The sequence below is a fragment of the Cibotium barometz genome, chromosome 47 (genome assembly GCF_041138505.1).
Source record: "Cibotium barometz isolate CiBa-2024 chromosome 47, ASM4113850v1, whole genome shotgun sequence".
Lineage (NCBI taxonomy): Eukaryota > Viridiplantae > Streptophyta > Polypodiopsida > Cyatheales > Cibotiaceae > Cibotium > Cibotium barometz.
Window position 1 is genome coordinate 40,545,953 of NC_141092.1, and position 23,334 is coordinate 40,569,286.

General features: G+C 45.9%; 1 protein-coding gene across 2 annotated transcripts in view; it reads left to right on the forward strand.

Moving 5' to 3' along the window:
* The window catches only part of LOC147611680 (uncharacterized), a 91,445-nt gene extending 69,220 nt beyond the window's left edge, over positions 1-22,225 (forward strand). The window contains exons 4-14 of one of the 2 annotated variants that reach the window (XM_086784727.1): positions 6,985-7,023; positions 7,324-7,342; positions 8,165-8,292; positions 8,371-8,439; positions 9,557-9,642; positions 9,802-9,911; positions 11,400-11,450; positions 11,696-11,754; positions 20,231-20,275; positions 21,188-21,262; positions 21,451-22,225. In XM_086784727.1, coding sequence (XP_086640853.1) covers positions 6,985-7,023; positions 7,324-7,342; positions 8,165-8,292; positions 8,371-8,439; positions 9,557-9,642; positions 9,802-9,911; positions 11,400-11,450; positions 11,696-11,754; positions 20,231-20,275; positions 21,188-21,262; positions 21,451-21,561 — 792 coding nt within the window. In that variant the 3' untranslated portion in view covers positions 21,562-22,225. Of the gene's footprint in view, positions 1-6,984; positions 7,024-7,323; positions 7,343-8,164; positions 8,293-8,370; positions 8,440-9,556; positions 9,643-9,801; positions 9,912-11,399; positions 11,451-11,695; positions 11,755-20,230; positions 20,276-20,584; positions 20,686-21,187; positions 21,263-21,450 lie in introns of those variants that run through there. The other variant, XM_086784728.1, reaches the window with a different exon arrangement.
* The last annotated feature ends 1,109 nt before the right edge of the window (positions 22,226-23,334 follow it).

The window sequence follows — 23,334 nt, forward strand, 5'->3', positions numbered from 1 at the left end:
AAGAGACCATTGTATCATCATAGATACGAGCTGAATGAATGGCTTCGTCCAATGTTTTGCATTTGTTATTTTTAACCTGTAAACGGTACGAGTCTGGTAAACCAGCTACGGAAAATCCCAAAAGAGTAGTGGGATCCATCTTTGTAGCTTTCATTTACAAGTCCCTAAACTTCTGGAGGTAGACCTCATAAGTGAGGTGCTGCGAGGTCATGGTCAAAGCTGTAAACCGGGCAACAACATCATAATCATCCTCTTTCTTGAGGAATTCCTTCTTGAAGACGTCTTCGAATTGTGCCCAAGTTGTTGGCTTAGGGTTGAGTTCCTTCCACCAGAGCAAAGCTTTGTCGGAGAGGAAACCTGCTGCTAACTGGATCTTTTTTCCATCATCATATGGATGAAATTAAAAATGGACCTGTCACTTATGTAGCCAAGTGTCCACGATCTCCTTGGTACGCTGCCTTTGCTCGCCCCCGAACGGTTCCGGAGTAATGTTGGGGCCTAAAGCAGAGGCCAAGGTATCCATACCCGAAAGAGTAGAGAGGGTAGTGGTCAAGAGAGAGATGGAGTTCTGCAAGGCTTGCATCCGGGCGGCAATTTGCGCCTGATGTTCCGAAGAAGAAGCTTCGAGAGAAACTTTGAACTCTTGGAAATCTGATTTTGACACATAATCGTCAAAAAGATCGACATCGGTATCTTCCGTAGCCGGCAAGCCTTCGCGTTTGACAAGGGGCTCCAACTCCGATTCTTGGGTCGACATCGTGAAGAGGGCAAGTGGAGAGAAAATTCGATCTTTGCACAGTAAAAGTGCAAGGGAACTTGAGAGCTTGAGAGCTTGAAAACTTGAGAGATGTGTGGCAAGAAGCCCACTTAAAGGGTTTATATAACTATCCCCAAAAGCTACTTGAGCTTTTGCTTTTGTGTTTATATATATATATATATAATTCTGTTTTCTTAAAAAAAAACACCTTTAAGCTTAAAATGGGTCTTTAAACCCTTTTACTAAGGTTTAGGTTTTTTAAAAAAAACCGAAAGCATGAGAAAAAAAAAAACCCATGCCCCTTTGCTTTTTCGCAAAAATCATCGCCTCCTTCCTGCCATCCGTTGAACTGCGAGTATGCACCTATAATCTACCATCGCCTGTGCACGTGGTTGGCCGCCTGCATAGGCTTGGTTGTCTGCGCCTGCGTATGCAATCACCTACTCGCGTGTGAATACCACCCAGCTGCGAATACCAGCCCGTCTGCCTGCGAGCATGGGCCCGCCTGCCTATGTGTATCACCCGCCGGCGACTGCTACAAGGCCGGCTACTACGTGTACCACTCGCCTGTGCTGAGAGATTGGAGCGCCGCCAGAGTGCCCATACGCTGCCTGCATTGACTGCGTATCCCGCCTGTGCCTAGCTGTGCAAAACAGTCTTCGCGCCAGACCTTCTTGCCCACGTGCGTCTACTGACCATGTGCAAGATCCAGCCAGTGACTGCAGATGAGCACCCACCCTAGCGACCTTCTCTCTCTGTCACTCTCTCTCTCTCTCTCTCTCTCTCTCTCTCTCTCTCTCTTGCGTGCAACCAAAAGCAAACGTGCTTTTTTTTTTTTCTGTTTTCTCTTCCCTAAAACTGTTTACATAGTTCAAAAACATCTTTCCTCTTCTTTGCAAAGCAAACAACCCTTTCTAGACCACAATCTCCATCGTCACGGGTTCCTATGATGAAAAAGCAACATACTGAATCTGAAAAACATCAGTATGCACAGAAAAAACAGCAAGCTTTTTGAACACATACCTTACTTCGACCTCATCTTCTCTACCTACCGACTTGCTCGTTCACGAGGCATGCTCTGATACCACTGTCAAATCCCCAAGGATCTCCTCGTGGAACGCTCCTGGTACGAGACTCGAAACCTGCAAACAAACAAACAACAAGGGGGTGCAGGCCTGACTCACCTCCCAACCATGACAGCCGTGGGCAAGCCCACAGTCTTGGCTGTCCCCACTGAGCCACGAGCTGAGCTAACTAGGTTGACGTACCGACCAATCTCCTCCTCGCGACGTCCCATACCGCCACGAAGCTACCCTTGCGGGCCTCGAGATTGCTACCGGCCTCGGCTGCGTAAAGCAAGTGCACGTCTGCACTAGATCCAGGCTCCAAGACCATAAAGAACTCACAAATCACGCGAGACTCTATATGACTAATGACTAACCTTGGCCACCCTTTTATAGGCTCTTGGCCGGTCATCGGGCGTCCACACCTGGGCGCCCACCCGTCCATACTTGGGTGCCCGCCCGTTAGTCTATCCCTAACTCAGCTCGCCAATCAGCCTGCCTAGCTCTAAGCTTCCCCAAACCTCGAAGCTAGTCTTGTGTGCGTGTAGCACACGGTAGATACACACTGTGCACATGACACTCCAGGACACCAAAAGATGGAAACAGCTGGATGTGCAAGTGGCAGTGTGCATGCAGTTGGGTGGGGCAGAGTGGCAGCTGGCTCACTGAAGTTCGAAGGCAACTTGGATGTGGAAAGCACTCATATCTAGCCAAAGGGCAAAGAGGGTGCAAAACAGAAGGTTCGGCTTGAGACGAAGTTCAAGCAGGTAAAACTTGGGACCTAGCCGTCCAAGCAGAGCTTGTTGGGATGACGTCTAAGAAGATTGGCTCTTCGCAGTGCGGCAACTTGGTGTCAGGTGGGACCAAAGGCACTTTGTCACAGAGAATCAATGCACTTATATACCGAACAGGTTGAAACAGGGCATCAAGGTCCATGACAACCAAGTGCAGAGTTGGAAGTGGCACAAGAAGAGGCAAAGCAAGCTGGAGTCAGTGAGGTGGGCAACTCTTGTCCATAAAGATTTTGCACAAAGAGCTGAAGGGGCATCGGTGAGCAACAAGGCTCAATACAACGCTCCAACGAAGAGGAATGTGAAGTCAGATTTGAAGTAAAGATGTTGCAACCAAGTTGGTGTCAACTCGGCAGACAAGTCTCGACTTCCTTGAAGGCTTATGCATTCCAGGCAACACTGCATTGCTTCAGGTAATCACTCTTACTTAGCTCAGACAGGAGCCACGGCGAGACCACGCAGTCACCTCACCAGTTTTGTGGGGATTGGGGGACTCTCAAGCAGGGGCTTGAAGTCCGGGCCATTTAGTTGAAAAAGAGAAAAATACAAAAATATGCACCGTTTTTCATTTGTAATAACGGGTTAGACACTGACCTTGTTGATGGCTATAAAGCAGGGTAAAGACCTCCCGCAAGTATTTACTATCTATCACTATGCACATAGAGCATTCTATGAGGAGCATGCACTCAACCTTTGGTTTCAAAAGTAATTGACGAGGGCGTCAATTCTATAAAGGGGGGGTGTATGTGAGGTGGGATTTCTATCCGAAGGGACTTGGTGCCTTGAGGGTATGCTAGCCCGCCCTGAATATTATGCATCTATATGGGGAGGAGGTGCAAGGAGAGGCAAAGCACGGACCCATGGTAGGCACCCTAGGAACGCACTCACGGACCGGGTTGGCACGTTAGGCCTTCCCGGGTGCCGGCGAGGTTTCGTGGGTGCTGAGTGCCCCGGGGGTTGCCCTCCCCGCCTTGACGGTGATCGGACCGAAAACGGTGATCGGATGGAAAACGGTGGAAAAACGGCCGACCGGCGGACCGACGGGCCGAGACGCAGCCGGGCTGGCGGATCGTGGATGGATGGCAAGACCCGAGACGAGGCCGAGGGAGCGGAGCCGGGCATGAACGCAAGTGATCGGTGAGACCCGCAAGGAAAACGCGCGAGACGGGCCGATGGAGCCGTTTCATGAAGCATGGACTATGGAAGGCCGCGTGCGGCAAAGGCGTCGCGGGACCGTTTCCGCCGGTCTCGTGACATCTTGGACACGTGGTTCAGTCTGTCACTGCACGTCATGGCTGGGCTTACACATTACTCTTCATTCAGCTTTTGCATATGGTTTGTCTCCCATCCCAAAAATAAAAAATAAAATAAGTAACAAATAAAATAAAAATATATATAATAAAATCATTGAGGACTCCATGGCAGCTGTTCCATCTTCCCCAACTGAGGCTGCCCTCATCTACCCATTCTAGGAAGCAAACCTCTATTTGTGGCCTGGCTGCTAGCCCTCTATCAGTGGTGCCAAGCTTTAGCTTGCTTGGTTGTCTAAACTATCCGGAAGAAGCTCCTCCATTGGAGCTCCAGGAGATTAGATTTAGCTTCCAGAGCTTTGGTGGCTAATCAGGTATTGCTTGCCTCAGATTGGTTTATTGCCTCTTGTTGGTGCTTCTCTCGTGCATGCATTGGCCAATTGCGGAGATTGATCCGCAATGTTCTCTGGTCGGGTTTGGATGGCACCTCAGACACTCATGCCAGGGTAGCTTGGCTTTCAGTTATTCAGCCCAAACGAGAGGGGGGCCTGAATATTATCGATCTGGATGTTCAGTGCAGGGCGTTGCTTTGCAAACTTGTGGTCAGAGGTTTCCTACCAGGCATTGAGCCTTGGAAGGATTTTTTCTTGTCTCAGATTTCCGAATGTACACCCAGGGTCGAGAGAGACTAGATGCCCATCACATGTTTTTTGTTCACAGAGGCTGATATCAGGGCACCATCTTCCCCTCTTATTGCAACCATTTTCAGAGCATGGAGAAGCAAGAGATCTTTTTTGCGACAAAGGCTTCCTAGGTCTTTGGATGAGGTTGACCGACAACCTATTATGTGGAACGAGCTCATTAGGGATGAGGTTGGTCGGCCACTTGGTGCATCTCGTTATATGCAGTGGTCAAGATGGGAGAGATGTGCATACACAATTCTTACTTGGAAGACCTTTAAGAGTCTTCCGGAGGATCGGAGAGCTACATCCATTCAGCATCTTAGGGGCTCTTGCATTGGTATTGATCAGATTGATGCAACTATTCCGCATTGATGCAACTATTCCGCATGAGTGGCTTTCTGGGACCTTTCACAGAGACTATCATCCGAGTTGGCTGGGAGTTTTTTGAAGGATAGGCATACCTCTGCAGGTCATTGCTCTCCCGGGCCAGGAGGCTACAGATTGCATCATTTACTCTATGATGCTTGCAGGGAGATTGAGGAGATGTAGTATGGAGGGGATCATCCCAGATACTAGGCTTAGTCCAGTGAGGATCGTTGGTCGTTCGGGGAAGCATTGGTTCATTGACCCTTCTCCTCAAATAGTGACTCATGGCTCTTGGTGTTTGTGGCTATATGGTGGTAGTCCTATTAGATATCTTCAGTGGGATCCAGGAGAGTGGGAGTGGATTGATGCCTTCGATCCTTTGGAAAGCCTTTCTTTTTATAGTTTCACTGTCCGGAATGCCAGGCTTCTCCTCACTCGACAGATGCATAGGATTCCTACTCTGAGGCCTCATTGGGAGAGCTATGATATTTCTCCAGTGATATAGCACAGATATTAGCATAGACTTTGGCACTCATACAATTCCCGGCACTCGATGGTGCAAAAATAACAAAGAGTCAAGGGGCTTACCTCTTATGCTTTTTAGAAGCTTGTATGCGGTTAATCTTCTTTGGAGAAGATTGCCTTAAGTTAGCCAAAGAATGCCTTGGCCTAGCCACAAAAAGAAAAAGATGAGTAAAGTTTTTATTTATAAATAACTATTAATACAACTAGTTAAGCATACAAGAGAGCAAGCAAGCATACAAGAGAACAAGTAGTACATTTGAGGTAAGTCTCAAACCCTAGCAATTAGTGCACTTTCGAAAAACAAAAGATTAAAGAAAACAAAGAAATAAGGATATGGTACATACCTTGATATGCAAGCTTGTTTGTGATGCTTCTGGAGATGAGGCCTTTCTTCCTTGTGAATGGAGATGTGTGAAGGTGAAGAGTTTGCTTGTGAGAAGGGCTCGTGAAGGTGAGGAGGAGGTTTCCTTGTGAAGGTGAGGAAGGGCTTGTGAAGGGAGAAGAGAAGGGCTTGTGAGGCTTGTGAAGGGAGAAGTACATTTATGATGTCAGTTTAGCTCCGTTGCACTATTATTTGGGCATTTAGTTTATCCAACGTGTTGATGACATTGTTTTGTTGTAGTCTAAGTATATACAGAAACGCGATGAAGGTTTCATCTTGAAGACTGTAAGCGTGTGGCTACACCAATTGAGACAGGTTCTAGGCTTAGTCTTCAAGAACCCGAAGATTCTTTTGATGCGACATTGTATCAGATGGATGTTGGATGCTTGATTTATTTGTGCAATACGAGACCAGACATTCAGTTTGGGATCTCACAGTTGAGTAAGTTTATGCACAACCCAAGTTCCAAGCTTTGGTAGGCTATGAAGCAGGTTTTCTGCTACTTACAGGGCACTTGGTCTCTTGGCTTATTCTATCCCGAGGGGGTGATTCATAGTTGCATGCTTTTTGTGATTCGGATTGGGCTGGTTGTTATGACACTGGAGTTTCCACTAGTGGCTTTTGCTTTCGTCTTGGTGGATCATGTATATCATGGGCCATGGCTCAAAAGAAGCAGCCAACAATGGCCACTTCCAACTGCCCTGAAGCTAAGTGCAGGGCAACTTTACAGCGACAGTTGAGTGTACTTGGTTCAGACGCCTTATGGCTGATTTCGGTCACTTAGATTGTATTTTGGCACTTTATCCAATACATGACAGTTTGTGCCTTTCCTCGTACTCTCTCATGAGTGTACTTGTGTGTGTGTGTGTGTGTGTGGGTGGGTGGGTTCTTGCACCTTCTCTCCAACATTCTTGGCTTGACTTGGTAAACCTGCGCATCGACTATAGTAAGAATATCACGAAGATCGAGAATAGGAGACAAAAGTATAGGGCAATCAGGACATAACAAGCCCAAAATCTGTGATCTCTTTGGTTTTTCTGAGATGACTACTGCAATTTTGTATTTTAATTCTGTCTGAATTAAAATAGTTTCATCAAGAGTTTTTTTTAATAAAAATTGGGCACTTTTATCATCACATGAATTCTTTTATGTGTTGATGATAACAGGTATTGAAAATCTTTGAGCTGATGCCATCACATATAGCGGTATATACTCTCCCTTTCTCTCATCAAGAGTCACCAATACTACATGAGTTATTCTTTGTTCTCACTTGTTATATCTCTCACTAATTAGAAGGTAGAAACCCTCTTTAGGGTGTTGTCGTGTGCATGAAACATAAAACCCCCTCCCACCGTGCCATCAGCCCCTCCTTCCCCCTCTTCTTTTCTTCTTCCAACTGTCACCTTTACCATCACCACCTTCATTGTGTCCACATTGATTTTCAAGTTAGACATTCATCTGCTTCTCTTATTTTGTGACTTTTTTGTTTGTTTGCATTTTTCCAGGTTGTATTCGATCACGAAGGTAAGCAAAAGTTTTCCTTTGTGTTGTACAAAAACTTAAAGTCTCTAAAGTGATGCTTTTTAGGAATTGCATATTTACATATCATGGTTTGTCTTTTAATTGCATAACTGCTCTTTCTAGCAGGGATAATTCAGTATATTCACATCCGGAGATGCTATCTTTAGCTCAAAAGCATGACTGCATTTCTCAACGGAGCAATGTTTGTAGTGCTGATGTGAACATAAACTATGTCAATCTGTTTGTCGTCAAGGCCAGTGCTGTTAATGGTGTCTACGAGTGTGTAACCAGAACATATGTTATTATGATATAAACATTGGTCTTGAGTGTTGTGTTTTCACGGTATTTGTAAGATCTTATGCTTATTGTTTTCATGTCTCAATATATAAGTGATGGAAGAATTGTTTGGACATGGACATCTCTGCTCTCCACCCCTTTAAATAGAGTATTTCTTGGCAAAAGATGATCATCTTTTGTTTAACTGTTATCGTCTTCATTGCTGCTTTCATATTTTAGCTCTTAAAGTCCAACTGGTTTGTATTTTCGTGGCAAGGATCTCAATTCAAAGGTTCTGTTCTCATGTCCTCCTTGCATGAGTTTGTTGCAACGTTTAAGGGCTCATAAAAATCTCTCTTCTTTCTTGATGTCTCCATGAACTTACCCTGACTTTTAGCCTCTTATCAAGTGATTAAGCCTATGCGTCATGCTAACAAAAATCTTGAACTCAAATAAATGTTTTCTTATAGTCTCGGAGTTTCAACATGGAGAACTCCATTATGTGGCTAAGATTTGGCTTGATTGTGACTTCTGTCAACCTATGGGCAGGTTTGACTTTTCGCCACACTCTGTTTTCTAACTACAAGATGAATCGCAGTCCTACACCTGATACAGTCACCCAGTCTCTTCGATACATCAAACCAGCCCTCATTGCCATGGGCATAAAAACTATCGAGGTAGAAAACATTCTCTGGACATTCTTTTTCTTCTTTGCTAGGAATGATACAAAGCTGATGCTTGGCTTTTTTTTGTAGGTACCTGGTGTGGAGGCTGATGATGTTATAGGGACACTGGCTATTAGTGCTGTTAAGGTTGGAACTAAGGTTTGACAAAGCTCTATTCAGAACACCTTCTCCTGTTGTCTGTGACATAGTCATGGGAAATGGTGAAACGAAAATAGAAACAGAAAGGGGGGACTGAAAAGGCTGAATGCCATGTCAGCAAGGGGGTTGCAAAATAAAGGGGAGGGAGATATAAGAAAATAGGAGAGTGTAAGATTAGAGACTATCGAAAAGGAGATTAGTGAGAAAAAATGACAAAGAACAAATAATATCAGCTTTGAAATCGAGGTTTTGCAAGGGGAGCGGCCGAAACTGGAAATGGCCAAAATGCATTTTGGACCTGTGGACCCCTTGACATAGCTGAAACGTTCCAACGATCCAAGAAATGGGCGTTATCCTGTAACGATGGGACTCTATGATCCATGTGTAAATTAAAGGAGGTTTTTGTGTACATGCATACATATGCCAAATTAACGATAGAAAGAAGGTTTGGAAACAATAGGAGACCAAATAGCACATTGAGAAGGTGTGACGTGATCTCCTCTATGGATAAAGAAGCTTATGGGATAGAGTTGGATATGTAGATGATTTTTTCCATTTCATCCTTCTGCTGTTATCTAGAACCATCTAGGTGGAAGTTTGTGATTTGCCTACAGCATGGTGGATGGAAGGTTGTTTGCAAGTCCCCTCACCCCTTGTTAAGCCTTTCCAAGAAAATCAGATCTGGGTTAGTGTAGGGCTTAGAAGAGCAACACTGCACATTTTGAGAATGCCTTCTCGAACACCATAGATACATCCTCATGCAAGTTGGGGCGTATGGAGATGAATCTTGAAGCTTGAGAATTGCTAAGGGAAAAGAAACACAAGCTTGTGTACAAGGAAGAGGAACCCATGAGTATAGGTCTGTCTAAGACTGGGCACTCCGTGTGGAGGAGTCAGCTCGGTTAGTCACAACAGCAGAGGACTTGTGTCCAGCACTGGGACTCCACAGTAAAGAACTTGCATCAAAGTGTGGGTAAAGGTTAAGTCCAAGTTTTGGCATTGCCCTCTCATGGATGGTGGACATTGACTGCACCTAAAGTAAAATAATTTCTTTCTCATTACTTTAGTTTTGAGGAGTTTCAAAGTCTAGACGTTACACCATGGGTTCCTCTCGCAGGTTCGTGTGCTATCACCGGATAAAGATTTCTTCCAGCTCATTTCCTCTTCATTGCGCCTCTTACGATTTGTTCCCCGTGGCTCAGGGTGAGCTTCTGTTTCCTCTATGTATCTACCTTGATTCTTTTTAGGTAGCCTATGCCTGGGTACTAGTGACAAATTAAGTTTTACTTTACTTACTGTTTGTGTGCCTCTTGCTACTACGAGAGCTTTATGTTGGCTAAAACAGCAATTCTTTATGCATAGGATTGTCTCTTTTGGGCTTGAGGAATTTCAGGCAAGATTTGGGGATTTGGAGCCATCACAGTTTGTGGATATACAAGCTTTAACGGGAGATAAGATAGACAACATTCCAGGTTCATTTTAATGACATACAAAGCTTCAAATCTTATGCTTAGAAATTTAGTTCTTTAGCAGAGTGGTACACAGAAAGGGGTGTGAGTTTAAAGCTCTACACCTGTACAATAATATATAACGCAACAAAAGTTATGAGACACTTTTCTTAATGCTTTCTCAATGTTGACTATTAGATGCTTGTATTTTGAAACCAATCAGGAAGATAATAATGGCAATAATCCTAGTAACAGGCTACCACTTCAATTGCTTATAAAGCAGTCCGTCTGACCTCTGCCAACCTAGAGGATCTAGATAGTTAAACATGTGCGTGCGTTATCAGATCAAACGATTGATAGTGCCTGCATATGGAATCTGTGTACACTGCATACTGGATATGGGCTCTGTGCATCTGGCTCTTCAAATCTGCCAAGCTGTCAAGCTCTGTACTTTCATTGAGTGTTAGATACTTGTATTTTGAAACCAATTAGGAAGATATTATTGGCATATAATCTTAGTAACAGACTAGCAGTTTAAAAGCTTATAAAGCAGTCCGTCTGACCTCTGCCAACCTAGATGGTCCTTGAACCCTGCTTTAGATAGTGCCCAGAAGCGTGCGAGACATGCATTGCAATAGCTGATAAATGAAGAGATTTTCCAGGGCTGAGTCAGGAAGGCTGCACACAATTGGTTTTGATAAAAGCACCTTGTTCGACACATTTACATCAATAATCCCCAGCCCTCCATGGCACATGCTTTGGGAGTATGACAGTTTCCCAAGCACACAAGCTGTGGAATCACAACCCTGACCAGAGATAGTTTTGGATCTTGACTGAGCAGCACAACAAAAGGCAATGGTCCTAGCGGCTGTGAGGAGCACTTAACTTCACAACAGCCATCTTGGATGCCAAATCAACTCTAATGTAACTTCGATATAGGAGTTTCTTCTGAATGCTCTCCAATACACTGTAGGAGTGATGTTCTGTCACTTGTAGCATAAGAAACCTACAGTGGTGTCCGTACATAGATATGTAGGCTATATGAAAGACGGCTTCAAGCCCAGATGGAGCCAAACTTCACTGGAGAGAATTTGCAGTCAAGTATGTATTCTGGAGTATTGTGTAGGCAAAATTGAAAGATAAGTTGAGTAGCATTATACCTCAAATTTAGAGCTTCCTAGAGAGAGGAAGAATTTGGGCACAAGGTCCAGAGTGGATGTGTGCACCTTCCCCAGGTTAGTGCATGCACTCAGCATGGACTGCCTCAACTAAGGTTTAAATGTCTCATACATCACGGCTTGTATGAGCAAATTCGAAGCAACCTGGCAGAATCCAGATGATCGGAAAATCTATAATCAAGATGAATGTGTTGTTGGGACTAAACGTTTGTAGCACCAATAAAAAAATGCTGGACAATTTTTCTCTGTTTTCTTTTAAAAAAACACGCCATGCTTTCCCTTAATAGAATCGCTCTCTTTTCCTCTTAGGTTTTCTTCGATACATGTGCTGCAGGTGTTGCAGGAATTGGAGAAAAAACTGCTGTCAAACTCATCAAACTCTACGGTAATATGTTCTACAGCTACAACCTGCGAGTTTTAATTCTTTTTAGAAAAAGATGTACCTTCATATCCAAGTTGCGGCCACCTGGTCTATTCTAATTCTTTCTATCAAAAGGGTTGTATTACCCGACCAGCTTAGACCTTCTTTCTGTGTTTTTGTGTGTGTCCTTCACCTTCAGAGAAGTGATAGAAACCATGAAGAAACAGTGGTGTTTGTTCTGATACCTCAATATAAACTGTTACTGCCAGGTTCTTTGGAGAAACTAGTCGAAGAGCGTAACAATGTCAAAGGAAAGAGAGCTCTAAGTGTAATAAATCAGCCTTCATCTTGCAGAGTTCTCTTGTTTCAAGCTTTCATAATTCTTGTGCACAAGGAGTTGCAAGAAATGTTCGTGCAATTGTGTTAACAGTGTTGGCCCCAATGGAGAACATAATTGTTGGCACATAGGTGTTAGGATTAGGGTTTGGACAGCAATGGAAGCTCTCTCACACACACAAAGAGGAAACAAGCAAGAGAGGGATAGAGTGGGAGAAGTTCTTGCATGTATATTTACACAACGAAGATAAGAGACAAGTACAAGTGATAATAATAAAACCTAGTCTAGGTGTCCTTTCACACCAAATGTCCAGGGGGAAAACCCCATAGGACAAAAGTGCCCTTGGAGTTAGTGCGTGTTCACATGCAGCACTACATATAAGCATATGCCTTCAAATCCTCTTTGTAGTGGTAATGTGAACCTGAACAAGGATGCAAATCACTCTATGTAGGAGAGTAAGCCCAAAGCTTTGCGGAAAGCTTCAAACTTCTCTCGAGGCGATGCCTTGTTAAACAAATCTGCAATGTTATCCTATGTAGAGCAGCAGGTCAAAGTGATCTCTCGTGCATGAATCCTCTCCTTGACATAGTGATAATGTATCTCTATGTGCTTTGTACGTGCATGGAAAACTAGATTCTGTGCCATGGCCATAGCACTTTGGCTGTCAGTGAGTATGGTGGTGGGTGTCTGCTGACACTCAGGAAGATCTGCAAGTAACCTTTGCAGCCATACATAGCCTACTGTAGTAGTGAAGGCTGCCTTGTACGCAGTCTCAGAGGTAGACGTGGCAATAGTGGGTTGTTTCTTCTTCAACCAAGATATGCATGAGTTGCCAAGAAAAAAGCAGTTACCACTGGTTGATTGCCGAGTGTCATAGTCTCTAGCCCAATCTAAATCATTGTAAGCATATAACTGCAAGCTTCCCCCTGCGGGATAAAACAAGCCAAGATCTAGGGTGCCCTGAAGATACCGGAAGATACGCTTAACTGCTTGTCAATGCTTAGTACCTGGATTGTGCATAAATTTGTGAAACACCTAAACTGATTATCTGGTCTCGTGTTGCACAAATATATGAGACAACCAACTACTTGGCTGTGGTTCAATTTAAGCCTTGAGAAAGACTCTCATGCATCATACATGCTCAATTTAAGCCTTGGTTCTATTGGGGTAGAAATAGGCTTACAATCCTAAAAGCCGAACTTATGTAAGAGCTTATGTACGTACTTGGATTGAAGCACCGTAATGCCTTTATCTGTTTGCACAAACTGTATGCCTAAATAGTAGTGCAAGAGACCTAGATCTGACATCTCAAATGAGGTTTTTAATTCAGCTTTGCAGGCTGAAATTGCATCCTCATTGTTCCGAGTCAGCAACATGTTATCCACATAAAGTATGAGCACAAGTAAAACCCCACAATCCTCTTTAACATAGAGGGTGCTCTTTGTTGGACTGTTTCTAAAACCATGGCTGGCTAAAGAAGAGTGTATCTTCTCATACCAAGCTCTTGGAGCTTGTTTGAAAATTAAGACCATAAAGAGCCTTATAGAGCTTACACACTTTGCCTTCTTGGCCAGACACAACAAAACCGATGGGCTAACTCACATAAACATCTTCTTGCAAGTCCCCATTGAGAAAGGATGTCTTAATGTCCAACTGATGCATCTTCCATCCGTGATGGCAGCCAAAGCAACAACACATTTGATAGTGAACAGCCATGAAGTAGGTGCAAAAGTCTCATTATAATCTATGCCTTTTTGCTATGCATAGCCTTTGGTAACAAGTCTAGCCTTGTACTTGTGGCCTTGTACCTGTCAATGATACCATCAGACTTTCTCTTGACTTCATAAGCCCATTCTGTACTAATTGGTTTCTTGCCATAAGGCAAGTCCACTATATCCCATGTGCTATTTTTTTGTATTTCCTGTTGCATGGCTCCTTGTCCAACATCTATACCCAATGGGAGTAGTTCCTCAAACATATCCTGTGAGCCATTTTTGAAGTCTCTACTGAATTCAGCCAATGGTTGTGCTGAACTTTCAGCAAATAACATCTCTACTCTCAAAATTCCTGTGTGTGCGGGGATTGTAGAGATGGTATTGTTTGTTGCCACTACTGTAGCCCACAAATATGCATTTTATAGCCTTATCATCCAATTTGTCTCGTAACTACGGAGGCACATGTGCATATGCAAGGCATCCAAATGTCCTAAGGTATTCAACCTTCGGTTTTCTATCATAGCAAGCCTCAAACGGAATAATGGTTTTCAAGACTTTTGTAGGGAGTTACGACTCACGAGGAACATGTGCATATGCAAGGCATCCAAATGTCCTAAGGTATTCAACCTTAGGTTTTCTATCATAGCAAGCCTCAAACGGAATAATGGTTTTCAAGGCTTTTGTAGGGAGTTACGACTCACGAGGAACATGTGCATATGCAAGGCATCCAAATGTCCTGAGGTATTCAACCTTAGGTTTTCTATCGTATCGAGCCTCAAACGGAGTAATGGTTTTCAAGGCTTTTGTAGGGCACCTGTTCAAAAAATGTGTGGTGCACATGATTGCCTCCATCCAAAACTTATGAGACAAACCCTTGCTTTTGACCATACATCAAGCCATCTCCATTAGAGACCTGTTCTTTCTTTCTGCAACACCATTTTGCTGTCGTATGTATGGCATGGTACATTGATGCTTAATACCTTTTTCAACCAAGCATGCTTTAAAAGCATCAAACGTGTCCCAGCTTCTAGGGGTTTTTGTTTTACTCGACAAGCTTCGATTCATTATGGTCTTCACCCGCAAGAGGACTCCATGGGAGCTGCTCCGTCGTCCCCGACCGAAGCCGCCGTTGCTTGCATTTCCTTCTCCGAAGCGGATCTTCAGGTTCTTGCCACGACTGCAGCCTCACTTGAGGCCTCCACCCTGGTCTGCAAAATTGTTGGTATTCACCCCACGTGCGGACAGCTCAGGGATCTTTTCCAAGCCAGCCTCATTGGCGAACTTGCAAAGATCACCGATATTCACCCTCTGGGGCGCGGACGCTACCAAGTGGAGTTCGACTCACCATCGGCGTCAGACCGAGTCATGCAGCTAAGCCCCCTTGCACTGCGTACGGCGCATGCCATCAGCCCACAGAGACCAGGGAGGGGAGATGGTGACCACCAGCCTGGAGGTGTTGCTTTTTGTGTTCATGCATACCTCTCTCGGAGTACCTCTCCCCCCTTCTTACAGATATCTCCATTGTGATCGATGGAGCACGGAGTATGCATACTCTTGCGCTCAGGTAGAGTGGCAGTACATGGAGGGCAGGATCGACGCCCACTTGGTGCAACTTTGCACCAGGACAGATTGTGACTATTCCCCGTCTACGCTCGTGCCCAAGACTCTTTGAGTGGAGGGCAGTTCCGGTAGTTCCGCCTCACATAGAGATTGATATGAGGATTGTCTCATGGAACATTCAAGGCGTAGGGGGGCTTTAGTGCTTTCAGGGACGAGGCGTCCTTAGAGAAGAGCTGTAGCAAGCTATGGTGGGGGGACCTATCGACATTCTTTTCCTCCAAGAGCACCATCTTACTGAGGGGCGTACCTGCGGGAAGATTCTTCCAAGCAGGAGTCATACAGCCCTTCAGGGACGCAAGGAGGAGTGTGCCTCTCTGTCAGTGAACAGCTTCTGCCGGCTATGACAGGATCAGGAGTCATAGATCCAGGACGTGCTCAGTGGGTTACCATTCTGATTGGAGAGGATAGCGTTGGCTTCCTCAACATTTATGCCCCGAATGCGGCTAGAGGTAGAGCTATCTTTTGGAGCACTATCCGATAGGCCCTGCCCCAGGCTGATTTCTGGTGCATGGGCGGTGACTTCAACATGATAGAGGCAGCAGAGGACAAACTTGGGGGTGGCACGGCCACAGTCTCAGGAGCGGAGTACTCTTCATGGGAGGAGATGATGCTGATTCTTAGGGGACAGGATCCTTGGCATCTTCCAGAGTTTGGGCGTAGCCCTGGGAATCTTAGCTTCTCTCGATTGGATAGGTGGAGCACTGGCCCCAACCTCTCTCGGCTGGACATGTTTTATGTCGACGAGTGGGCTTGCAACCGTGGAGGCATGGTTGGTATTTTGGTAGGCACTACATTTTCAGATCATCCCCCAGTTATTCTGTCCCTAAAGGACCCATGGAGCCATGACAGACATGTGAGCTCCAGGATTCCAGACAGCCTCATTCAGGACCCCGAGATCTATAGCCGGATTGAGCAGATATGGGCAGGACTAGACTTTTCCTTAGGCTCTGCAGCGTGCACTTTGGATGATGGCCTTGGGGAGATCAGTATTTTCTTACAAGAGGCAGCCCAGAGTAGATTGGAGGGATTTCAAGAGCAGGAGAGGAGTCTGAGGAGGGGCCTAGCCTCTTTTTAGCATCTTCAAGAGAGTTCCCCAGACAACCAGTGGATTGAGAGTCAGATCGCTGCCGCCGGCACGGAGATTTGGTCCATTGAGGAGAGCAGGGTGGAGTATAGATACCATGCCAGGGCTTCTTTCTGGACGCAGGCTGGTGACGGAGTTACTGGAGACTTCTTTGAGATAGCCAACCCACACAGGAGGAGAGATGGTATTCGCAGGTTGCATGGCCAAGATGGAGCTATTGTTTCTGATCCCTCGCATGTGAGAGCCATCGCCATGGATTTCTTCCGATCACTTCTCACTAGTGTCCCATTACCCTCCCAGGTGATGAATGCGTGCGAGAGAGTCTGGAGGCACACGAGAGAGGTGGTTCCCCCCTCCCTTTGGGCTTCCTTATTGACCCCTTTCACTTTAGCGGAGCTGGCGGAGGCGGTGAAGGCATTACACAGGGGCAAATGCTCGGGGGCGGATGGGCTTCCTATTTCTTTCTTTCTTCGCCATTGGGACCTCATGGAAGGTGGCCTTCGCGCTGCCTTCAATGAGATTATGCTCACAGGTGCCATGCCGGAGAGGCTCATAGAGGGCTTGATACATTTGATTCCCAAGGAGGGTGGTGATAGATTGGAGATCCGGTAGTGGAGACACATCACCCTTCTAGGGACGGCCTATAAGATTTTGGCCAAGGCCATCAACAGGTGACTTTAGCCTTCTCTCCCAGACTTGATCCGCGATACTTAGACTGGTTTTGTTCAGGATTGGAGCATTATGGACAACATCTTTACCTTTTGGGAGGCGACAACAGGACCTCATTGTGCTACTCCTAGACTTTGAGAAAGATTATGATAGTGTGGATTGGAGCTTTCTAGAGGGCACTATGAGCCGGATGGGATTCCCCATGGAATGAATTCGTGGAGTCTTAGGACTTTATTCAGCATCTCACAACCAGGTTCTCATTCAGGGAGCCCGAGGCGACAGATTCCCCCTTTCCCACTCGGTTCGACAGGGCTGTCCTCTGGCACCTTACCTCTTTTTCTATTTGTCGCCGAGGCCATGAGTTGTTTTCTCTCTGCCCAAGAGACCGGACTTCAGGGATTGCGCCTTCCCCTCTACATGCAGGAGGAGCTGCTGGACTCAGAGTTTGCAAATGACACAGCAGCCTACCTTGCTGGAGATGTTGGGAATCTCCAAAGATTTGCGGAGGCGATAGAGATTTTCTGCCATGCATCAGGAGCACATATCAATTGGCACAAGTCGTGTGGTTTTTTTGGGTAGGCTCAACACCCACCCTGACTTGGTGACTAGTTGAGGCTTTCCATTGGATCCCGAGGGGCACTCCAGTCCGATACCTCGATTGCCAGGTTGGCATTGATCTCTCCCCCGAGTAGTAGCTCGCTCCGCTTCTTCTGAGTATTCCGAAGAAGCTTTTATACTAGAGCTCGGCGAGGCTATCCTGAGTGGTGGTGGCGAACTAGGTAATGCATGTGGTACATCACCTCGTGCTTGGCCTTTTCTCGGGCTTGTATTGGCCAAGTACAGTGTTTGATCCGGAACTTCTTGTGGGTCGGAAGTGATGGGAGGTCAACCAGGGCCAAGGTGGCATGGAGAGTGATCATTCAGCCACGTAGAAGAGGGGGGACTTGGCCTCATCGATCCAGCTATACAGTGCCGTGCCCTGCTGGGCAAGTTGATTGTGAGAAGACTCCTACCCGGCGGTGAGCCTTGGAAGGATTTCCTCTTGGCCCGGATTTCAGTCCGCACTCTGAGCCTTGGAGGCCCGTGGCCACAGAGTACTAGATGGATCTTCACAGAGATGCAAGCCTGTGGTTTTAGTCTTGCCTTTGCCTTTGAGGACAGATTCGTAGCCAGTCTACTTCATGCTTGGGATCATCTCAGGCCAGCCCTCAGAACAGCCCTCAGACAGATTGTTCCAGTGGCCTCAGAGGAGCAACTTCAGCAGCCTTTGATTTGGAACCCTCTGATCTGTTTAACATGCTAGGGGCCAGCATGTGGCCAAACCGCACATATCCTGGGGCGCCTTGAGCATGGGACGAACTAGGTCTCTTGGAGATTGGATTGCACACAGGCAGTTACCTCAAGAGGAGCAAGAGAGAGGCTTGACAAGGATCTGGGGAAGAGAGGCTCAGCATCGACATCGACTCAGCTATTCCTCGGGAGTGGCCGACTTCTATTCTAGACCCGACCCCCCCAATGTGGCTAGGCGTGTTCATCAAACACGATATCCTCGTGGCGGTCCATGGAGAAGATGAGGACAGTGGTCTGCTCACTTTTTCTATTGGATTACATGGCAGGTTAGAGAGATCAAAGCACCCCTTGGAGGATTTCAAAGGCTTCACCTTGCAAAGGGTGAGGCTGATTGGTTTTCGGGCACGGGCATGGCACATAGATCTAGCACCGGCCAAGGTGGCCAGGGAGAGACTTCGGCGGTTATGGGTTTGGGAGTGTCGACCGCTCACGGGGTTGCAGTGGACCCTGGAGAGTGGACTTGGCATGATCCCATAGATCGGGTGGAGACTTTGGATGCCCCTTTCTTTGCATATACAGCGCGGATCAGCCGTAGGATCCAGATGCCGGAGATAGATGGCACATCGGCAGCAGCAGCACACTAGCAATCCCAGGGTCTATCACAGTGCTTTCTTTCAAATTTCTGGAAGAGGCTTTGGGACAACTTTTGGCCGAGGAAGATCACTCTCTTCCTTTGGCTGACGGCACACAGGAGTCTGGTGGTTGGTACTTGGCTAGCAGTCGGAGGTCGGTTAGCAGCTTGCCCGAGGTGCGGCCACCCCCAGGAGTCTCGGCGACATTGCCTTTGGGATTGTCTGAAGGCTCAGCTGATTTGGCAGCGGATTCTCCGCATCTTCACTATGGATAGGGCATCAACCTGGATCATCACTTGGGGTATTGTCGCTTAGGCCACCGAGGCTAGAGTGGTCAGGACTTATGAGGAGGATGAGGGAGGACTTGCCCTTTAGGTCTCCCACCATTGTATTGCAGTAGTACCAGTCATAGCCCCACTGGCAGGTGTCTGGCAACCAGGCTCATGCCATTTGCAGTAGCATAGCAGCATGGCATATCTGGCTAGATGTAGCGAGGCCATCAAGCGTACCCACACTCCGCTAGTTGAGACAGGAAGCTGCAAGGAGGTTCTGACTGCATGCGGAAGCGGTGGGAAGCCTTCTTGAGACTTTGGAGGCCTAGCCCTTTCCTCACAGATAGAGGCGGTGACCCCATTTGGCATTACAGACGACCTATATGGTTGCCCCCCCCCCCCCCCCCCCCCCCCCCCCCTCTGTATGAGATAGCCTTCTCCTCACAGAGTGGTCAGCCGGAGGAGAATCATTTCTTTCCCTTTGATCATTTGTCTCCCACCCTTATATGAGGTGAGGTTGTATTTAGCCCGTCGTGGTTGTACTTAGCCCTTTGCGGCTGTTTTTCTTTAACTAATTGAAGGATCTTTTTCCCGGAAAATAAAAAGCATCAAACATATATTCCCCTCCTCGATCTATACAGAGGGTGTGCACTTTGCTTCTGGCACATTGTAGCCCCATGGTTGGCACTTGGCTCGCCATCCCAAGACGATCCTCCCTGTGCAGCTGTTGTAGCGCCCCCGAGGAGACTCAATGGCATTGTCTTATAGATTTTCGTCACACTTTTCACATCCGAGCCGATCACCCTCCGTTTCATCACATGGGGTTTCATTGCTTGGGCTACAGAGGTGGGCACACCTCTACTTTATGAGGAATACGACACCGGCCTCACCCTTCAGCTCACCCACTTTTAGATTTCCTCCATCCCAGCCTTACATGTCCTTGGAGTCTGCCAGAGATGGGAGATCATCAGTAGTATTGGCATATCTGATGGGCTAGATGCAGAGGCCATTGATGGGCATATATCCTGCCTGTTCTCTGTGCTGTTTTGCAGGCTCATGGCTGCACTGGTGTTATTTACCATGTATCTTGCCTGTTCTCTGTGTTATGTGTCGTCATGTATGTCAACCAATTTTTTTTTGGGCGCCGTAGTATTGATAGATTTTTTGTTGTGCATTCCCATGCAGGGGTTACTGGCAGACAATGGTGAAGTATTTCTTGGTAAACGCCTGGTGAGTTTTTTTTAACTGAGGCTTTGATGGGACTTTGTATGAGTTTGTCTCTTCTAGATTTTGTTTCCTTGGGCAAGAAAAAGATCCTTAGATCTGATAAAAAAATAAAAAATGCATCATTTGAAAGCTGATGACAAGCCCTCTGTTGACCAAAATGTTGGGGCTCCCTCGATCACTGGGTGGTGTTTTCTATGCATGTTACATGCTTGATTGGTGGCTCAGCGGTTGCTAGGTAAGTTTGCAGAGTGTCTTCCATGCTTGATTGGTTGGTCAACTGTCTACCAGGTTCAATGTCTCACTGATACTTAGCTGTTGCTAGGTAAGTTTGCAGAGTGTCTGCCATGGTTGACATGCAGAGCATGCGGAAGCTACACATATAAACTTTGCAGTGTGCTGGCCGCAGAGACAAGGTCTGTCCTTGTGTCTTTTGGACAAATGCATTGCCTGTGAGCAAGATGCCAAGTTAAGAGAGAAAATAAATCGACGACGTATCAATGTGTGGTGGCGGAAAGTCCAATTAGAATTTCATGTCATGGTATGGAGGGCTTTCATTGTAGCTGTGGGAGGTCCACCACCTAATTTTGAAGGCGACAGCAGTCCTGATAACCATGTCAGATGACAAAAGCGAGGTGAAGGCATACTTATGTACCGCCATGAGATAAAAAATGGTGCTTTGTCATGGAGGAGGAATGCGAGTCTGGGTATGGTGTCCCAAGTGGTCTCCTCAGGAAGTGTTGACACGTGGTGCATGCTATCCTTATCGTCGTGCACATTAATGTGGTGGAAGCAGTAGGTTCTGGTCATAAGCAGCACATATTGAGAAACATTATGATGGGATGCTTCAGGAAAGTTCAACAGATGATGACAAGTCCTTATTTTCTTCGTAATCAAATTGTATATCTGTTGTTACAGGTGACGTTAAGGACAGATTTACCATACTACATGGTACCCTTCTGTTTGGGTGACTTTCTCTACAAGAAACCTCAGGTTTGTCATCTTAACGTTACAATTTTGTGATTGGTCTGCATGTATGTCTACTAAGGACCTCCTTATGGTAAGGTAGGACTTCTGTCTACTAGTAGGGACCTCCTCATGGTAAGGTATGAATTTATGTTTTTTCAAATGCTAGTTGGGACTTCATAGCATCCAGAAGCTCAATTTTGTTTATGCTGTAGGATGGAGGTGAGCGATACTTCAATCTGTTGAAAGCTATGGGCTCTTTTGTAGATGGGCCTTTTGTTGTTGATCTTGAGAATCGCACACAAGAGGTTTGGCTCAAGTATTGATGACAACTACAGCAAAGCTTTGCATGGGCTAGCTATACTGGGGTTGTGTATGTAGCAAAGATAACATCCGTGCATAGGTGTAATTCCTCCAATTTTGATGCCTCTCTCTCTCTCTCTCTCTCATGAGGAAGGCTTGAGGCGTCCATCATAGAAGCGTGGGTTCGATTCCCAGCAGTCATAGCACTCGATTTTTCCTTTTCCCACAGGTCATGTTTTGGCCTCACATAGATGCTAAAAGTAATATCTCTCTCTCTCTCTCTCTCATATTTAAGAGTTTGGCACCTTGAAACAACAGACTCTCAGTCTTTAATTGATGTACATGTAGCTAAACATTAAGCTACTCGAAGTGAATCATAGGCCTTTTTGTCTTTCTTTTGATTGCTTGTAGATCTATGCGAGACATTATGGGATGAGTCTATCTCAGCTGCTTCCCATAGCCTACCATTTTTCTAGTTCCACACTTTTATCAGATATGCCTTTTTCTAGCAGTTGTATCAGGCCACTAGTTCCTCTTTGGCCACATGTTATAGCTAGTTGTTTTTCAGTTTATGCTTTTCATTTTCTACTCGGGACATTTAGTTTCTTGAGTTTTGGATGTATTGGTACTTTTGTCTCATAGGCCACTTTGGCCTCTTGTAGACGTTAATATATCTTTATTACTCTCTCTGTGCTGATATTTTGGAGAGTGGTATACCATCTATTGGGGGCTGATATTTTGGAGAGTGTTTCATGTTTCATGCGCCTGGTATTCCATGATGAGATTTCCGTGGACAGTTTTGTACCACTCCAGTAAGATAGTTTTGAGTTGTTCTATTTTATTTTCTATTCCATGAGATGTGATATGCCATGGATTAGTAGACACACACACACTCTCTCTCTCTCTCTCCCTGACAGATTTCTTCGACACCAGCACTAGCAACCCAGCCCACACACCTCCTGATACCTCCTCCATTGGGCCATCAGGGCACCGACCACGCTCCCAGGGAGTCACCACTGATAGAGCAGTTATCTTATGTCGTGCTCATCGGCCACGCCCACCAGGATTCCGACCACGGCATCCTCACCATCGCCAGATCAAAGCCATTATTGCTCGGCATCGGAGGCGCCTACCTCGCTTCTACGACCTCTCCATTCTAGACAGCCCCATGGCGGAGATACTTGATCTAAGGAGAGGGCAACCACTTCAACTGATCAGCATACATGGATCTATGTGATATACATTTTTCAGTATTTTCCAGTATTTTCTACTCAGTATCATCTTGGAGTCTTATAGTTCTGTTCTTATAACTATAGGACAATCAATTTTTTGTACTTTTTAGTCTCATTTAGTTGTCCTCTTTGATGAGACACCAACTTCAAATGTACTCTCAGTTTTGGTCTCATAGGCCACTATGGCCTCCTAGAGATGTTAATTTATCATTTCATTTCATTTCTCTTTCTCTCGGCTGGTTAAGGGTCTATATGTGTTGTATTCAAACAATGGTGCTCCCACCCTTTTTGGCATTTGCATTGATAAATTTGATACTGTGTTGCTCAAACATGTGTGAAGAGGATATACAAGGACCTTGTGTTGGGGCTGCAGTCATCATCCTCCTGTATGCAGATGTTTCATCCCCTCGCTACACACTCAGTTGTAGAGGCTCTAAATGTTATGATTATTGCTTTGAAGTTTGGAGCATACAGCGGGCACTTCTGTTGCCAACATTCCTTTCTCTCACAAGTAGAAAAGACTTGCTAACGCTACTTTCATCTCCCCTGTCGGCAAGGCATCGT